Source organism: Haliotis rubra, unplaced genomic scaffold, assembly GCF_003918875.1.
Source record: "Haliotis rubra isolate DU_JTF1 unplaced genomic scaffold, ASM391887v1 Scf145, whole genome shotgun sequence".
In the NCBI taxonomy this organism is placed as follows: Eukaryota; Metazoa; Mollusca; class Gastropoda; order Lepetellida; family Haliotidae; genus Haliotis; species Haliotis rubra.
The window spans coordinates 1,625,724-1,646,310 of record NW_025765392.1 but is presented as its reverse complement, the minus strand read 5'-3'; the positions used below and the strand labels follow the sequence as shown (position 1 = coordinate 1,646,310).

At 39.9% G+C, this 20,587-nt stretch overlaps 1 protein-coding gene across 2 annotated transcripts; it reads left to right on the top strand.

Annotated features, from left to right (window-relative positions):
* Window positions 1-4,255: 4,255 nt before the first annotated feature.
* Window positions 4,256-19,049, top strand: LOC124269504 (alcohol dehydrogenase [acceptor]-like). 2 transcript variants are annotated; one of them, XM_046704532.1, is made up of 13 exons: window positions 4,268-4,410; window positions 4,698-4,780; window positions 5,056-5,210; window positions 5,454-5,662; window positions 6,465-6,654; window positions 7,223-7,351; window positions 7,799-7,920; window positions 8,173-8,340; window positions 10,338-10,488; window positions 16,906-17,048; window positions 17,601-17,775; window positions 18,096-18,318; window positions 18,740-19,049. In XM_046704532.1, the coding sequence occupies exons 3-13, from the start codon at window positions 5,072-5,074 to the stop codon at window positions 18,867-18,869; spliced, it is 1,779 nt and encodes a 592-aa protein (XP_046560488.1). In that variant the 5' UTR covers window positions 4,268-4,410; window positions 4,698-4,780; window positions 5,056-5,071; the 3' UTR covers window positions 18,870-19,049. The 2 variants fall into 2 exon arrangements, with proteins under 2 accessions (XP_046560487.1, XP_046560488.1); XM_046704531.1 differs by lacking the exon at window positions 4,698-4,780 and having other exon boundaries at window positions 4,256-4,410.
* The last annotated feature ends 1,538 nt before the right edge of the window (window positions 19,050-20,587 follow it).

Here is a 20,587-nt window from a genome sequence, read left to right as displayed (position 1 = left end):
GACTTTTGTTATCCGTTTGAAATCGTAAACAGCATGCTGACAGAGCACTATATGGATCCCGAATTAGAATATACAGTCGAACCTGGGTTATCCGGAAACCTTGCCTTCCAGACGATATTTATTTTAGAATGACTGACTGACTGAGTTTAGTTTTACGCCGCTTTTAGCAATATTCCAGCAATATCACGGCGGGGGACACCAGAAATGGGCTTAACACATTGTGCCCATGTGGGGAATCGAACCCGGGTCTTCGGCGTGACGAGTCAACGCTTTAACCACTAGGCTACCCCACCGCCCCTATTTTAGAATGAAACATCTTCGATATGAAATGTAACACTTATCCAAAAACACGGTTATCTGTATCCGGAAGTAAGTTTTGACGGCCACTTAGCTGGTACATAATATATGGGGCATGGGGTGGATGGTCGGGCTGGTGGTGTCACCCATTTTGCTCTGTGTTAGTTTGTGGACATACAATCTAGGGGTGGTGGTGAGGGGTGGGGGGTGATTCTTCACATTCTCTTTACAAATCATCATCACGCCCCCCACCCCCTAAATTATGAACGGTTATGAAATTATAACCACGTTTGATGATGTTTGTTTAGAAATTCAAAACCCGTTGCCAACATCAATTGTGCGAGTAGAATGAGCTCGTATTGTACATTTGATGACGTTATCACCTAATCGCCAACACACAAAGTGCTTATCAGGGGGGTACACAAAGTCCGCAGTCTAGACTACCAGTTGTCCCACTTAAATTTTTTGTGGAAGTCGCGGTGGCTGGGCGGGTTAGGCGGCTGACTTTGTGTGCTGGCGATTAGGTGCCTGACTCTGAGGGTGTGGGTTCGAATCCCGGATGGGACTCAACCCAACAAAAGTACTAGAATCTGTACTTTACTAAGAAAGTGTAATCCAAAATATAACATATGTAAGATATTCTAAGTATGATAATAATGTCAGTTTAATTAAGTTAAAATAAGCTGAATTATGTGTCACGGACTTTGTAGACACACTCTCATTCATTTGCAAACAAAAAAGGATGGATTTTGAGCAAGGGAACAATTCTCGCCTATGAGAGACATAAGATTTTGAGTTTTCGAAAAACATTTTCTTTCAAAATAGCATGTTGAAGTCTGTAACGAAGTCAGTGTGGCCAGTTTCAGGACTATCTTGTGGCGTGTTACATGTATTTCTGTTACGATTGGCGATATAGTAATATGTTTGTAAAGTGTGAAAGTGTTAATATTTTTTGTTAGATGACACACCTACACGTGCTTGTGATTTGCGCACGTGCATATTTGGCGTCAAGAAACCGTTTAATGGAATGTTTCTTTCCCACAATATTGCACCTGTGGACCTGAGTCCTGAGTATTTACAAATGATCAGCTGTTCTTCCACTCATTGTTATTTTTCTCATGGTGCCATAGTGATAACAGTGAATTAGATTTTACATCACTTACTCATGATCATGCAAACTGTGCCTTTATACTTCAATGCACACTCGGGGGCGGTGGGGTAGCCTAATGGTTAAAGCGTTGGCTCGTCACGCCGAAGACCCGGGTTCGAATCCCCACATGGGCACAACGTGTGAAGCCCATTCTGGTGTCCCCCGCCGTGATGTTGCTGGAATATTGCTAAAAGCGGCGTAAAACCAAACCCAGGCAGTCAGTCAGTCGATGCACACTCTATATGTTAGAGTAGGCCTCGACATCAGAGTATGTGCGATGCTGTCGAGGATAACGTGACAGAGATGTTTGATAAATGGTGATTTGTCAAACTTCAATTATACAAATGTAACTCCAAATAAAAGTCCTGAACCTAATCTCATTGCCGTCATGCAAGTTAGGTCATGCATCTGGTTTAGTGTCTTGATCAGACAAATAAGTGGTTGGTATTCCACCGATCGTTTCTAACGACTCCATTTACTGGACTCTTCTTACAAACATAGAAGACTTGGACTAAGAAAATTACATCCTTGATAAGCTTGAAATTGAGTCTTTCTCACATACAGTAATCGTACTATAGAGCATTGGTATTGTTCGACCCTTTATGTGTATTTGCAGCTGGCCGTTGGACGCAGTTCGGTGGTGCGTGGCAACAGTGTTTCTTAGGTACGTCTCTACCATCCTACCATCTGATTATTACCAAGTCTACGTATTGGTATCGATGTTGTAGACACCTGTCTCATAAGCGTCATTGGTACCAACTGGTGAAATAAATGCATGGTCGCTACATTTTCTGCACAAACGTTATCAGCTCCTAGGTATTATCGACTGAGGGTTGGTCGGACGGGTGGTAGTACCTGCCCGTCAGGTAGCGGCCGTTGTGGTGTCCCCTGTTGATCCTGGTGCAGCTAATACTCGACCTCTCGGCGTGACCGGGGAGTGACACCTCGTCATTTGCTACTGCTGATGCAGCGATTTATAGATGTAGTAGTTGACGCTCAAAACCTTAAAAGACACATTATTTGGCTTGACCAAACAAACGTGATCTCATCAATGATCTACGACATCGAGGTACGATGACACGCAATAAACGAATTTGAGGATACCAAGCTTGATCAAATGAGCCATCAGGTCGACATTAACATAACGGAGTTAACGGCGAACAGTTGCTTCCCAGAAGTCTCCTGTTGGATGTTATAAAATACGTATATGAATCATGGCTATAACGAACACGTGGATGGTATTGAAAGTATTAGGAGAAGCATTCGTGACCACTTCCTGTCATTCCGGCACAAGCCGAATAGCTTTATTTAGGTTACGGAAAGGGGCGAGTACTGACGAATGACTCTGAAGGCGGGGAAGAGTAGAGGATACTTCATACAATGTTATTCATAGCATGAGTATCACCAATTTGGTTAAATGAAAATTAAAAGTAGTAGGTACAATAACGAAATATATCAATTGTGGATATGTTCTGTTAATGCTAATTAATGTATTCAAGTGTGAATTGATACTTCAAAATCATCCTTATGTAGCTCATTACTTCTTCGGGCGTATTCTTGTCTTTACTCGCCATCATTTAACCCTTTATGTAATAATCCTATGTCAATTTGTTTCCCTCAAGGACCATTGCGAAGGGTTGAAATCTGTTCCACTGACATCGAGATTCTGCAGTAAGAACTACTATAACTCAATATGTATCTAAAAATTCTAAAATGAGCCCTGAGTAATTACAATTCTGAATTCCGCCGAGATCGGAGGCAACTAGACTAGCCCCCAATCATTCCAGGTCTTACAAGGCCCAATCGTCCGAGGTGCCTCTTTTTTCTTTTGCTTGGCATGCAGTTTTGTAGCTCCGACTTAACATATCCCAGACTATATGGAAGCAGTCTGTTAATGTGTCTGAACAAGACAATATTGTGAATGAAATTGATGAGCAAATATCCGGTTGAGTATGATGACAAACTATTGATGTGCAACAATGTTTCACCTGTTGTATATTATAACCGTAGAGTCATCAATAGGGCCTAGCTGTTGCCTCTCATCTCACATAACCAGCAGACCAGCATTGTGTGTGAAGATCATTCCCTGCTAAGCCCTAGTTGCAAGTTGGGTTACTGTTGCTGGGAGGTGAATATATCCATCATTTTCAGTATTGCCATATTCACTGGTCGTGTGTTATTTATTCTTGTACACCAATTTGTACTGCCATAGTGATAAATTTGTATTGATCTGTGCAGTTAGTGGATTTTAGAATACATTTGTTAATTTCAACACATTTCGTTGTTGTTTCTGGGTTTCACACATAGTTCTCTTATTTATTTATTTATTCTCTTATTATATTATCTTAGATTAACATTTTAGTTCCGTCAGAATGGGTTGTGGTGGATGTGAGCATGTGCGTACGCGTGTGTGTGTGGTGTGTGTGTAGGGGGTAGTGTGGGTTGGAGGTGTGGGTGTGCTGTATACCTGTCTGATAATGTCATCTTTCACACAGCGGCATACCTATACAACAAATACACTGTTGTATTTGGATAGACAAATACAACAGTGTCACCCACAGCCTCACTTCGCCACAGCAGGCACTGACAACTGTACTACAACAGGCCGAATAAATCACCTTTAGGATAGACTGGTTCCCTCTTTGCTGAGACGGGGCAGCTCGACATTGACTGCAGACGGCCTTGAACAGGCGGAGACATGCTTTTGATATGCACATACATCTTATTTTAGGAAAGGGTTGATTGTTTGCACGTAGGTGTCTTCAAATCTGGATCATTTTAAGGTTCAGAATACTTGTCACCGAGTAAAGTCCATTAAAGTTTAATGTAAACACCAGGTCTAGTTATGACTTGTGTTTATGACCTTGGCTTATCAACATAGCTCATTTATCTCAGTGTAGCCTGACGTGTGTAACACAGAGCTCGCTGTCTGCTGCTCACGGTAGGAGGCACACAACGATTATGTAAGTTTTACCCTGAGTATTTCATGATCATTTCAACGTGTGTCATAGCGTAGAATTGCTGAAATTATTGATGTGTATGGTATTTGTGCCTTAAAAGCGTCATATGTAACATACATGCATAAATCCTGCGTCAGCTTGCCCTGGTGCAAGCGAATCAGTCAATCAGCACAAAACAAGGTCATCGCAGGAATCTTGACATGGAACATTATCTTTATTAGTTGAATCTCACGCTGAAATCTACAACCACACTATTTGATCGTGCATGCATTTCCCATTCATTTCCATAGGCCCCTGTCTGTCTGTCGCAAGGCAACGTTCCACACACCATCGAGAAAAATGACCCACAACGAACAAAGTCACTGGGGATACCGTACGATTCCAATCATTTGTTCCTTTTGATCAGAAACGCACCTACGAGGTTCCATTCTGAACGCGGTTGACAATGTTGTTTTTAGAAAATGACAACAAAGATAAAGAGTGATTTTAGTTTTTCATTCAGGCATGAACCAATTTTGAAATGTTTTACAGGTCTGATTTTTTCTTGAAAAGCAAAAACAATGTTCCAGCTGTAAATGGGGGTAGATTTTTCACAACAACCGTCTATTATGGCACTTTTTCCAATTTTCAGACATAATTGTCTTTCAGAATAGAATAAAAGACCATGGCCTTTTCAACGACGTCTCTGTTCCTTGTCGTCAATGTTGCGATCCTCGGCATCGTCTTCAGATACTTTGCCGTACCAGAGGACGACAAAGGAGTTCTATCTCCCGATCTGAGAACGTCTTATGACTATATCATAGGTAAAATTCAAATATTCAAGTATTTCTGACGTTCATCGTCAAACGACTACTATATTGGATACCAACATTTGGATTTTTATTGACTAGCTGTATTATTGACTATGAACAATAGCTGTAGGATAATGTTATATTAATATTGTATTGTGTAGTTCAGTTATGGCCTTAATGTTCAACGGAATCTGCAAATGATTATGGTTAGTGTTCTTTTTGTGTACAAGAAACAAAATCTATTCTATTTCACAGTTGGGGCAGGGTCTGCAGGATCTGTTCTGGCGTCCCGTCTGTCCGAGAATGGTCACGTGAATGTCCTGCTGCTTGAGGCTGGTGGTGATGACCGAAACCAGGAGACACTGGACACTCCTCTGTTCCTAACCTCGAACCAGAAAGGAAAATTTGACTGGGCCTATTTGACTGAACCCCAGCAACATGCCCATTTAGGACTAATAGACAAGGCAAGGTCAACTGATCAGTCTGTGGTAGCATGCAAACGTTGCCCCATTTCTGTGAAGGTCGACGGTGCAGTTATTATTGATCGTGTGTCCAAGTATTCACATGCAAATACAGTTGTGTTCATACATATAATTGGCTTTGAAACATTTGTGACCGCACATGAACATTTTACTTTTAATTATCCGTGACGATGCGTACCATAGTTTCTAGTTTCGTGCTGTGCATACTCTTTCTACCAAACTTAAAAAAAAAATTTCTTTAAGGTTGTGTGATAAAGGTCGCAACATTCAAGGCGTCAGTAAAGCTTTCAAAATATTTTAAGGTGCTAAACAAAACATGAAAGGCATTTCCATATTTAACATTATGTCCAATGCAATTCCCCATTATGACCTGCCTGATCCTGTGTTCGTTTTAAGTAACACATGACTTGCCTTTGCATGTGTTCGTGAGGTATTCCAAGGGCAGGACAGTACACACACACCTTTTGGCAGACACCTGGTATCATAGAGATTCGTAGACATATATTTAAGACACAATCAGGATCCTACAGACACATTCTGTTTTGGGTTGAGATTTCTTTGTAAACGTGAAAGTTTTTTCCGTTTTATAGAAAAAGGCCATGTCTTATAAGTTTTATAGCCATGTTTTCATTTTAGTTTCAAGTACACATTAATTTTTATTCCTGTTCTGTGATGATCCCTTGACATGGTCAAAATGGTAAGAGAAAACTGTTTGATTGTGAACAATATTATACTTAAATATATATTTAAATTAGTATTCCTGAGGACTGAATGTTTTTTTCAGAGGGGAGCATGGCCACGTGGTAGAGTCTTGGGAGGAAGCAGTCAGTTAAATTATATGCAGTACATCAGAGGTCATCGCCTTGACTACGATAGCTGGGCTGCCAAAGGAGGTGATGGATGGAGTTACCAAGATGTTCTCCCGTACTTTAAAAAGTCGCAAGACATACAAATTGAGAGATTAAAAACATCAGGTAATTGTAAAACCGTGTACATTTATATTACAAATTCCTCATGTTAATATTACCACTACGTACCTTTATCTAGTATCTTACATTATAAAAGTGGATTTAATGCCACATTGAACATTTTACGTTCAAGTCCGTAGGAGGCCCAAAGTTACAGAGGCTGTAGATTGCCACGCAATACAAGGTTAATGACATACAGCGTTTCTGCTTTATGTGTGTAGAAAACATATAAGGTACACCTACAGAATACCGGATACCTACCAGCCATACTGTTTAGTGTCATGTCACCCTAACCCTAAAGCTAACCCTAACCCTAAACCTTATCCTAACCCTAAGTAAACTCGCGTGCTTTCAAAGATGGTGGAAGGTATCCGGTATTCTGTAGTCTTACCATATGTAATCGCACACTTCGGATAAAAGAGGGAAAAGGTTCCAATATTAGGTGTCCTTGTCGGGTTATGCTTTGACTTATATTACATGAGTAATTCTTTATGTAATTAGGGCTACCTTTGAAAGTATATTAAAGACGTTTGCAATCTAGATAGTAAGATTACGGCTGCTAATCATTTTCAAGAATATCATGGTCACGGGGGTCCGCTGGTTGTGACGGAAGTGAATGCATTTCCGATCGCTGACTACTTCGTCAAGGCGGGGACTGAACTCGGTTACAAGGAAACAGACTTCAATGGAGAAAACCAGGAAGGCAAGTGTATGAAAGCGAAGACGTGTGTGTGGTGTTTGTCTGTGTCTGCATTGTTGTCATGTCTATGCATGAATATGAACGTAAGTCGGGGCTTTTCATTACTTTGTGTATCTTCCCCATCCACATGAATTTCTGGATGTCCTTATCGAACTGTTTGTGTAGTTGTGCTTCTACTTATAGATCTGCGCGTGTTTGTGTTAGTCAGAAAGTGTATCAGTCAGTTTGTGTTTATTGGACTATTGTGTCTTTTTTCAACATAAAGGGTATACATTCGTAAACGCATTTGATAAATATGTCCGGCAAAATGCATTTAAAATAGTTTCGAAGAGCCCTCTAACTTAACCACTGCGAACAACATATGCATTACATCTGAAGCACTCTATTGATTAAATTCTGTTCATGTTGCTTAGCTTTGAATGATTTCTTAGATCTGTGGACGTTTTTCAGGATTTAGCAGATCGCAGGTGTCAATCGGGAATGGTGAACGTATGAGTGTTTCCAAGAGGTTCCTGTGGCCAGTGATAGACAGGCCGAATTTGCACGTTCTGGTCAACAGTCACGTCACAAAGGTAATATTCATTCATTCATTTGTTGTGGTGGGGTAATCAAGCGGTTAAAGCGTTCGTTCGTCATGCCGAAGACCGGGGCTCGATTCAACACATGGGTACAATGTGTGAAGCCCATTTCTGGTATCCCCCGCCGTGATATTGCTGGAATATTGCTAAAAGCGGCATAAAGCCAAAATCACTCATTCATTCCTTCATTCATTCCTCCATTCACTCATTCCTTCATTCATGAGTTTGACAAATTGCTCTCACCAGGTAATAATAAACCAGAAGACAGCAGTTGGTGTTGAGTACGTCAGAGATGGCCGCCTCCACAGAGTGAGAGCATCAGGGGAGGTAATCCTGTCAGGCGGTGCAATAGGGTCAGCACAGCTGCTGATGTTGTCTGGGATAGGACCAAAGAAACATTTGGAAGACATGAAGGTGAGAAACCTCAGCAATCTCAACATGCAGTTTATTTTTATCAGTAATTATGGTGCATTATTTGACTCCGAATATAATATACAATGTTGCTTCAAGAGAATAACCAGTCATCAGACGTATACCATTTGACACAATGGACAAATAGTTATATGAATGGGGGCTCCGAAGTGGGGTTCATCATGGGACCCGAAGCAACTCCCATCATTTCTGGACATGTGCACTAAGGTTACACAAGTTATCTCCCTTTAGCTGTTATTTGAATCCATATCCTTCCAAGGCCTTCCGTCACAGCAATTTGTGGTCTTGGTGTTTTGCTAATGTTTTGAAATGGTGGATTTCTAGTCGGGTTTCTTGAAATAAGTCAAATGTACTTTGAGACTCATGCTGAGGGGTCGCCAATCTATTGGTCACCCCAACTGCGGGGAATCTAGTTGATACATCCTCCGGGGTTGGCACTTGAGCTGTTGGTGCCTACGGTTATTGGCAGAAAAGGTGACGTCTGTGTTTGTTTTGTACTTGATGATTTGGGATATCTGGTGCCTGACAGGGTGCTGAATGGGGATTAATTCTTCGAATGCTGCTTTAAAGATTTCAGTAATGCGTGAAGATAGAGGGTAGCGTACAGGCAGTCTGTAAGAGGTGACATGTAGGCACCAATCAGAAGGAGACATCTATGCATTTCCACCGTCCATATCTATGGTGACATATCTACTTTCAGAGGGTCAGGGCGTTTTGATAAGGATGAAAATATATAAAATATGAGTTTTATTCGGACATCGAGGACATTTGTGTGGAATGTTGTGAAAAAACTCCCCTTTTATGTATATCACTTCTTAATGCGATGTAATTACAGTTTTGGTCACCATTTTTGTTACGCATGCCCCATGGATAGAGAAATGCAGTTGTTTAAAAGTTGCATAGTGCTGTAACTCTTTTTGACAGAATTGAACCTGGTTTTTTTCTGAGACTTCTGCTATTCGACCAACTCCTTAATGTTTTTGAGAACTGGATATGTATTAGAAATTGATGCCACGTTTCTTAAAGAGAAAGAAATACCTTCCTTGGTAATATTAAAGATGATGGTTATGGTTATAGAGACATGGATTTCGATATACGTTTGCTTGCTTTCGTGTTTTTTTAGCTTTTAAATTAAAAAAGAGAGTGGAATGAGTCAAGTAAAAGTTGACACTACTCCAAGATGGTTTTGGAAGATTTCTTCCAAAGTTATCATCTCTGGTTTATTCCTTGATGAAACAAGCATTGGCCCAAATAGTGATGAAAAATAGCTGAATCAGCTCTTGATAGATGTGATGTCAAATGACTCAAACATATTTGTTCAAAATGTAATAGAATTTACTATATGTGTCTAAGTAGTTACTTAGAAACGCGTTTCCGCAATTTTGAGATATTTAACATTTTGACTAGAAGCTACTGAAATAAACTTCATTTCAGATTACATCCTTTGTGTAGCAAATCTATTTTTCTCATTTTGTATGCTGGCAAGCCTTACTACTGCGTTGATTGATTGATTGTTGTTTAACCCCACACTCAGTAATATTCCAGCTATATGGCGAGTCTGGACCAGACAATCCAGTGATCAACAGCATGAGCATCGTACTACGTAACTGGGGCACGATGACATGTGTCACCTAAGTCAGCGAGCCTGACCACCTGATCCCGTTAGTCGCCTTTTACGACAAGCATGGGTTACTGAACATCAATTCTAACCCGGATCTTCACGGGTCTCTAACTACTACGTTGGCGTTGGTGATGCTTCTACTTATTGAACTTTCTTTCTTTGTATGTGTTTCGGACAGGCTTGTAACACAGTTGAGGAGAGACCTTTTCGCGAAGACTTGATATCACCACTACTTGATTGTGATTGATATGAACGCATGTTTAAGGTACGGTCGGAATCGTACACTGTTCCCGAAAGGTTTCATACAATTATGGAAATAGTTCTGTTACGTTTAATGAATATTGCTTTTAATTTGCAGATACCAGTTATAGCAAACCTCCCAGTTGGTGAAAACTTACAGGACCACATGTGTCTCCCAATGGTGTCGACAATTCAGAAGCCTCTTTCCCTCACACAGAAGAAGAAAGAATCATTCCTTAGTTTACTCGAATATTATGCATTCAGATCAGGTATGCTTTATTTCCTTAACGGAACTATTGAAGGATACATCCCTTGCACATTACCAAGTAAAGAAATAAACAGGTCATTTCCAAACAAAGACACATTTACACTTTATAGAGTCAAACAGTCATTCCATTATTTGCAACGTCCCTACGTCTCTCACCATTCGTTAAAGTAGAACAGTTCCACGAATTTGTTTACAGACAACTGATTGGATAAGATGACCTATTGCAATCTTCTAAAGGCCACAATGTGACTATGTGCCATAAAGAAATATGGAGCTTAGACAAGTTTCAAAAGGTTTATCAGCATGAGAAAATAATTTTCGAAGTGTTGCAATTGTGGTGGTAGCCACAGTGCTGCCTACAAGGAATGTGAGAAAAACAAGGAGGCAGTATCTGTGCAAAGGGTACGAGTAGAGAGTAAACTAACCTATGCTGAAGCAACTCGTATAGCCAAGTCCACTCCAACTCCATCTTATGCAGCTACTGTAACCGCCGCTCAGAAATCACGATCTGTGTCGGTACAAGCCTCGCAATCAACAGTTGGAACCCGTCCTGTTCCTCTTGCAGCTAGATCTGGGTCTAACCCTACCTGTATTTGTAAATGTCAGTCACGAGAGTCAGATTTAAACCAGAGTGTATCAAATCCACCTGTTACAGCTCAAGTCAGCTCTCCACAGGTAGCCAATCCATTTCTTAGTACTTCTCCTCAAACATTCTTAGCTTTCTTGTTTGAGGTGATTTCAGGATGCTTTAATGCAACAACCAAAGAGGAACAGATTAATCGTCTTGTGTCGGCGGCAAAAATACATCTTCACATCGATGTTCCTAGTGATCTGTTGAGTGAGGCACATGTTGAGATGAATAATGGATAAGGCTTTAGTATTCCTGACCATAATGCAATGGAATGCACAAAGTCTTATTGCACATGGGGATAATTTAAAGCATTTTCTATCAAATAGGTCACCACTGCCGGATATTATTTGTGTACAGGAAACTTTGCTTTGGCCAGAGAGTCATTTTAGAATTAATGTCTATCTTGGTCTCCGTCAGGACAGACTACTCCGTTAAAAGGTACACAGTAAATATTCATTATGAGGAAGATAAAGCCATTACCATTGTTAATATTTATAATACAGGTAAGCCAAACGTTGATGAATATCTGAAATTAATTGATCCCAATGGAGGCCCATATTTTATCTGTGGGTACTTTAACAGCCATAATATGTTTTGGGGAAGCAGCAAGACGGATTATAATGGTCGGATTGTTGAACAATTTTTAGATGAAGCAGATCTTGTCCTTTTAAACGATGGTAAAATGACCCGCTTGGATCTTGGCAAATGGACTTTTTCTCCTTTAGATCTATCAATGATATCATCACACATGCCCAGTAAGTGTAACCAGGATGTACAGCTTTGTGCCATAAATGAAGGCAAAAATGGATGGCGGCGTGCTTGTCGCAATTTGACAACTCAATTTTAATTGCACTATTTCAAAGAAACTTGAATGTTCCTACCTAATATTTTGTCATATACCCCTTAGACACAAGAACTTGACGTATCCTCTTTGGAATGCTTAAATACAAGTTTCTTATGTATGCAAGCGGCAAAGACGTCCACACCTCATGAATTGCTGCTGCAAGGTCCTCTTTTGAATGTATGCGATAGGTGCGACACTGCAATTCTCTCTTAAGCCTATGCCACACATTTTCAATTATGTTCAAGTCCGGACTTTGGGCTGACCATTACATGCCTTTTAAATTATTTTCTGTCTTGTAAACTTGAACAGTTCTAGCCCTATGGACTGGGGCATTATCATCTTGAAATATGTATTGGTCATCAGGAAAATGACGAGCAATAACTGGCCAAATATTGTTATCTATAATTTCAACATATTTCTCAGCAGTTATGTTACCTTCTACAACGGCTACAGTTCCCACACCATGGTATGTAATGCAACCCCAAATCATCAAAGATAGGGTAGGGGTTTGGGGAACACCCAAACACTGGGGGGCCCACTGTTCACCAACTTTTCTCCAAATGAATACTTTTTCCTTTCCATCAATGATCACTTTACACTCATCACTAAATATGACTTTGTTCCAATATGTGTCCACAGATCGATGTAATTTTCCCCTGCACCATGCTAATCTATTTTTAATGTTCACTTTCCTGATTCTGATTTTCTTTCGAATTACACGTCTATGAAATCCTTCAGAATACAATTTTCTTTGAACAGTTCTGTATGACACATGCTTGTTGTTGTCCTCATTAAATATGTTGGTAATATCCTTCAAAGATCGCCGACGAGAATTTTTTAAAATCCGAAAAATTTTGCGCGAGTCCCTCTGAGTCAAAATTTTCTTCCTTCCCGTTCTTGGCTTGTTTTCCACAGAACCACGCGATTTATACCGATGAATCACATGATAGACAGTTGATGACGATAAATCAAGTAATTCTGCAATATTTGCAGGTTTCTTCCCGTGCTCATACAATTTTACTATTGATTCTTTTACGCTAATGTCCAATTCTTTTCGTTTTGGAGGCATCTTGTTTACCGCCGTGAATGTAAACAAGCAGACGACATTCTAACCGGAAATTACGGTCACGTGACGCGCACGTGATCCACTATCTAAAAATATACGTCAATATCGGTAAAGGTAACACAGCGCGGTACAACAATGCGCCGAAATAACGAATCGTTTTCTTTAAACTCTCCGCGGTCATTTCTGCCTTCATTTATGGCACAAAGCTGTATTTCAGGAAGATGCGTTAGGTAGTGACCATTTTCCTGTTTTTACTGAAATTCAGGTTCGACCATATCGTGATTCTTGTGATAATGTCCCTCGGTGGAAATTCAAGAAGGCTAATTGGGCACTTTTTTCTTGTCTGTGTGCTGAACATATCACATCCGATCTTATAAATGGTGATGTTAATTTGTCTAAGGAAAATTTCACAACACAATAAATAAGAATTGCAGAAGAGTCCATTGGAAAATCGTCTGTTAAGAAAGCGGCATTCCCGCCAAAGTCCTAATGGAATGACAGCTTTGAATAAGCCAATATCGCAAGGAAAAGGCATATAATAAGGTTCGCCACTCGTCATTGCCATGTGATTTGGCTGATTTTCGTAAGAAACGAGCTACGTTCCAACGTATTGTACGGAGTACAAAACGATTCAGCTGGAGGGAATATATTTCTAATATTAATAGATTTACATCATTAACTAGTATCTGGTCCAAAGTGAAAACGATCGGTGGAAATAATATTCCTTTACCTTTACCGGTAATGGGAGAAGCTGGAGAACTCATATCAAAAAGTCAGAAAGTAAATACACTTGTTGAACAATTTAAATCTGAAAATTATTGTCATGAATTCAGAGAATATAAACAAGTCTTTGAAACAAACTTTATGCCTCAAATGTCTTTAGCCATGTTGGAAAGTAGCTGGGAAATCAATACAGCTATCACTCATGATGAACTTAAGGCAGCCATATCAAGAACACATAATTCGGCACCAGGTGCGGATGAGTTATGAAATGTTTAAGCATATGCCAGATTCTACTCTAACTGTTATTCGGGAACTGTTGAACTTAAGATGGTGTTCTGGATCCTTACCTAGGACATGGAGACTGCAATAGTAGTTCCAGTGCCCAAACGAGGAAAAGATCCATCGCTTCTTGCATCATATAGACCGATTGCTCTCACTTCTAATTTATGTAAAATCATGGAGAGAATAGTTACTAATCGCCTGAACTATTATCTTGAACGAAATGAGCTTCTTACCCACATCCAGTCAGGATTCAGAAAGGGGCGTTCATGTATAGATCAACATGTTCGTCCGGAAACTGAAGCACAGAAAGCTTTATGCAACCAGGAATACATGTTATGTGTATTTCTTGATATCGAAAAGGCTTATGACATGATTTGGAGAAATGGTTTGCTTTGTAAATTGTGGAAACTGGGAATTTGAGGCAACATGTTCAAGTGGATATGGTCATTTTGTCCGAAAGAACCATTCAAGTTCGCATAAGTCAAGAACTGTCAGGCGTGCATATGATTGAAAATGGTACCCCACAAGGAAGTGTAATAAGTCCAGTTTTATTTAATATTATGATCAATGACATTTTCGAGGACCTGCCTCTAAACATAAATGCAGCTCAGTTTGCTGATGACGGATCGTTTTGGAGACGCTTTGGTAATTTTCAGTTTGTCTTAGAATCTATACAAACCTGCTTAAGTAAAGTCAGTACATGGTTTTCAAAATGGGGGTTTAAGATTTCAAAAGATTTCAAAACACCATAAACTGGAAATGGTGTCAGTGTTCATTTTTTGGGGGCGTGTGTATTTTGATCAAAGATTAACATGGTCTCACCACATCACACATTTGTATAACACATGTAAGAAGATCATCAATCTATTAAAGTGTATTTAAAAAACAAAGTGGGATGCTGATAAGTCAACTATGTTATTGCTGTACAAGGCCCTTATCTTGTCCAGACTTGACTATGGTTGCCATGTGTATATGTCTGCGGCTAAATGTCATCTTAATAAGCTTGATAGAATTCAGTCTAAAACTGAGAGAATATGCACTGGGGCCTATTCTACAACTCCAACCTCAGCGCTTCAAGTTGAGTGTTCAGAATGCCCCTTCACCTTCGAAGACAACGGGTATCTTTGAAATATTTCTTAAAAATGAAAACCAAGAACAAACACCATGCAGTCACTGATCGATTGTTAATGAATGTGTGGCATATGTCATGTGTGACTTGACTCATGGCAAATTACCCTTTGGCTTGAATATACAGAGATTAGCTGATCAACATGGTATTTACAACTGTAACCGAGTTGATCCTTCTGCTCCGCCTCTCACACCTCCGTGGCTTATGCTGAAGCCTGGATTGAATTCTGAACTGAGTTTAATCGTGAATAAGAGAATGGCCAAAACATAATAAAAGTGATAACTCAAGACTTTCTGTCTGAAAATTATTCTAATTTCACACATATATACACTGATGCATCGAAAGAACCATCCAATGATCGTACTGCTGGGGTTTTTGGATACCACATTTATCGATCGCTAAGGTGTTCAGATTCCCTGATTATCTTTCTGTTTTTACAGCTGAACTTTTGTCCATTTTGCAAGCATTGAGATGGGTAGAAGAACATGGCCATGAAGCAATTATCTTTACAGATTCCATGGGTGCAATCAAAGCTATAGAAGCTGGTGCAAATGGATCTAGAGATGACATTGTTCATGAGATATTAAAGTTGGATACATCTTTAAACATGAAGTACATTGCATGAGACATTGTGTAGGTCCCAGCACGTTTGAATACATGGGAACTGAGATTGCAGATAATTTGGCCAAATCCGGATTACAGTTTCCTGAAGTTGATTTATTTAATTTTCAACCAGTCCCTAAAGATTTTGAAATTGTTTTATCGAAATCTGTTACAAGGAGTTGGCAACAGTTGTGGGATACAGGTACTACCGGCCGACATATGTACAAACTTAAACCATCTTTAAAATCTGGTCATAAAATTCGTCGTCGTAAAAGGGGTGATGAGGTTAATCTTTCACGTCTCAGACACTGTGGGCTAAATGCTTACAGGAGTATTATAGATAAGACGGCCTCTTCTAAATGATGTGGCCATTGCAATTTGGAGCCGCCTGAAAATATCGAACATGATCTAATTACATGCCCTGGGCATAACAACATAGACATAATCTCAGAAGTGCTATACTTGAGGTTGATGGTGTATTTTCATTAGAAACAGTTTTGGGGCCCCAATATCATGTATGGGTCTGTGCAACGGGCAGTTTTAGATTTTGTCTCGTCATCTGGAAAATATGATGTAATCTAGACAGGCTCTCGAATGGCTTAGACAGATTTAGTTGTGTGGTTTTAATTCATTTTAACACTCTGTCATCTGAACCTACTGCTTGTTTTCAGAAATGGAAGTGATTACTTAAGGTTTTTTAATCCGTAACACAAAGCAGAGGTTATTCGATATGTGTATACATCTATCCAAATTAATATTAATAGTGTTGTCGTTTCTTTTATCCTAACTAAACGAATACTTTTGGCAATGAAATTACCTATGATTGATTATTAAATCAAGTCAATGTGTTGGGCGCAAATAGGCCTCTTATTGGCCCACGTCGCCCTAAAACTATAAAACCAACCAACCAACCAACTACCTGATTCTCATTATTAAGGATAAAAGAAGGACATCATCGTCATCAGTACACTGTTTATGAACAAGGTGAAACTGCGATGTGGTATCTCGGTATGGAGTACTGACACACACACACACACACACACGCAAAATTCACAGTCAGTTCCATTCCCATCTGTACATTGTGCCACACTTTCCGCAGCAGGTACTTTATAAGAGCTTATTCCTTCCTTTTCATTTCAGGGTACCGCACTTCAAGCGGCGGTATGGAAGCCATGGCATTTGTCAAGACCAAATCCGACGAGCCAAGTCCAGATGTTCAGTTTCATTTCGTCTGTTCTTGCATGGATAGCCATCTCGCCCGTCTGTTTAACATTGACCAAAAGGCAAGAATGATTTTGTCCTTCAACAGAAAAGAAAATATTTTTGGAACTATCCATGGGCCCTTGCTTTGGAATCAGCCAACTAAACTTGATACAACTACCGATTAAATAATGTGATCGATACATGAAGGTTATAGGTTGAACATGGGTCAACTATTTAGAACCATTACCTTCAAGATATGACTGGAAGAAAGGATAGAAATATATGGATGAACAACCTCTTTATTACAGTGAGGGCGACGTTTTGGTGTCGGTTGTAACACCGTTATCAAGCAAAAGATGATAACGGTGTTACAACCTACATCGAAACGTAATACAACGAAATAAAGAAGTTGTTCATCCAGGCATTCTTATCCGCCCTTACTGCTCCAACTTCTAAATGCCTCTCAAAGAACATATGACGGTATCTGGTATACCACATAGATTGCGATGGACATATATGGCTTTATGAATATGGTTGCCATGTCAGTAACTGTAGATATCTGATCAGAAGGGAACCGTATCTCAATGCATAATCCTTCGGGACAGCACACCAATCGTATGCTCTTTGTTTAGATAGTCGAACATTTCGACTGGACTTCTACCGAAGAAGGATTCACGATCTTTCCAACTCTACTCCGTCCAAAGAGCGTTGGAACAATCCGCCTAAGAAGCACCAACCCATTCGAGTATCCTGTCATCGACCCCAACTACCTGTCTCATCCTGATGACATGAAGGTCTTACTTAGAGGTGAAAAGCAGTTCTTAAGAAACTCAAGATCAAAGCAGCTACATTTAACAGGGACATGCACTTTTATAAGCTCATGCAACATCATTTTAAGGGACCATGTAAGTGTGTCCCACCTAAGTTCCAGACTAAAGCATAGCTGGCCAGGACACAGGGTATGTTCCCCATGTCACAAACATCAGGTGTCATCACTATAACGTGAGATTGACTACTGCATGTGTGTCAGTTAAACCTCTTTTCAAACAAACGTCAGATTCCTTTAAGAAAATATCCCTCCAAACTATACCTTGAACTATCCAGTAGATCAGATTTTCGTTTGCCAGGAATTCGCGTCGTCCAGAAACTTCATCAGACCAAGGCTTTCAAGGAAATAGGAGCCAAGCTTAATGACAGGCGTTTCCCGACGTGCAACACTATGAAGTACGACACTGATGCATACTGGGAGTGTTACATCCGGGCACTGGCCACAACGCTCTACCATCCAACCACCACGTGCAAGATGGGGAAGCCAAGTGACCCCACTACAGTGGTGGATCCTCAACTGAGGTGATTGAATTGTGAAACTTTTAACTCATTTATGACTTTTGGTACAGATACAGTCATATTACATGGAACATATTTAAACATTTCTTAAATCTACAATAATATAATATAATATAATGCCCTTCGTGTTGTTTGGGTAGTCAAATTGTATAGTACTTTTTAAATGTAAAGTTACAAACCTATCATCCTGATAAGACCTCTCACCTAGGACGGGCAACCACAGCTTAGCTGAATGTAATGTTGCTCAAACATGCATCAACTTGATGTCTCAATATGGGAGAAAGGTAAATGTTGGATGACACAAAAATAACGTAATTGGTCAACCGAGGAAATAGTTTGTCACTCTGTACCGAACTGACCTGTCTGTGCTGCAATCTAACTTGCAACTTAGACTGAATGTCTGTTTAAATGTTATATTTTACAGAGTAAAGGGCATTGCTGGACTGCGAGTTGCTGACGCCTCCATCATGCCCGACGTCATATCAGGAAACACAAACGCGCCCAGCATCATGATAGGAGAGAAGGCGGCGGACATGATCCTAAATACAAAATAAGGCTCCTAATAAACTAAAGTACTGCTTATTGTTGATCTTAATTCTGAGCATGCATAACATGGAAATGTTAAATACAATGTATCTTGAACTTACTAAACAGACATTTTGTTAAATGGATACATATCATATTGTTTGTCAATAAATATTCTGTTTGATACAATAAAAATATTCAAAACGGCACTTGTTCCTGTTGAGCTCGCATGAGGACAGAGTCAGTTCTTTAACTCGCTGACGTATAACGTGAGAATATTTGTATGTCGCTTTTAGCAATATTCCAGCAATATCACGTGTGGGAATCAGTGGGAATATAAAGTTGATCCCCGACATGAGAAACCAGTGCATTAACTAAAAGGCAACCCCACTACCCGGTATGTCAAACTTACCCGGTAAGATACCAGACGAAACAACCCATGAAGATCCGGGTAAGAATTGGTCTTCAGCAACCCATGCTTGACGTAAGAGGTGACTAACGGAATCCGGTGGTCAGGCTCAATGATTTGGTTGACACGTGTCATCGTTTCAAATTGCGTAGATCGATGCTCATGTTGTTGATCACTGGAGTGTCTGGTCCGGACTAGATTATTTACAGACCGTCGCCATATAGCTGGAGGAGTGCTGAGTGTGGCGTTAAACCAGAACCAAACAACCAACCTCCGCTCCGAGGAGGACGTTGTGGTGATACTTGCGTTCCTCTCACTGCTTGTAGAGGACAGTGGGGTAGCCTAGAGGTTAAAGCGTTCGCTCGTCACGCCGAAGATCCAGGTTCGATTCCCCACATGAGTACACTGTGTGAAGCTCATTTGTGGTGTCCCCCGCTGGAATATTGCCATAAGCTGCGTAAAGCCATACTCACTCACTTACTCACGCACTGTTTTTGTATTAGACTGCTTTTGAATGTGTACTGTCTCTGTAGTGAGTGAGTGAGTGAGTGAGTGAGTGAGTTAAGATTTAACGTCACATCGGCAATATTTCAGCCATATCGTGACGAGAGCATATTTGACATTGAATGAAACATGTGTATATTATATAAACCTGTCGTCAAAAGACAGTAAAACAACTAGAATATCACAATAAGAATTAAAACTAGCGTGGAAAGTTAAAACTCATAGCACTATATGGACAATACAATATAAAAAGGGTATAGATCGCCAACAACTGAAGGTAGATCACCATACTAGGGACCAAGGGGACTTACAGTACCTTTGCTACCTACATGGACCCTAGTTTGATTTACACCATCCCTTCAGGTGTCGGCGATTGTAAGAAATGTTAGCCAAAATTAAAATAACAAGAATACTACGTATACAAATCCCCCTTTGAGGGTACAGCCACTAACAATCCCAGTTACTAATCCAAACTACCAATAATATAATACTTATCTATGTACAAACCATTTTTAAAAAAAATTATCTAGCAATTCTATTTCTTTTAAAAATTCAATGATTAAATGGTAATTTACATTAAAAAGATCCTTCACTGTTTTAAAAGTGAAATATTTATCCATCGTAATGGAAAAATTAATACAGTCAAGCTGGATATGCTTGACCGTGATTCTTTCATCACAAGGACCACAAAACGGAGGATCCTCACCTTTTAACAAGTATTCATGCGTATATCTAGTATGGCCAATACGATATCGTCGCATAATGACCTCTTCAAATCTGGACTGACTACCCAAGTAGGTGTAACCAATATAGGGTTTTATTTCATGTAATTTA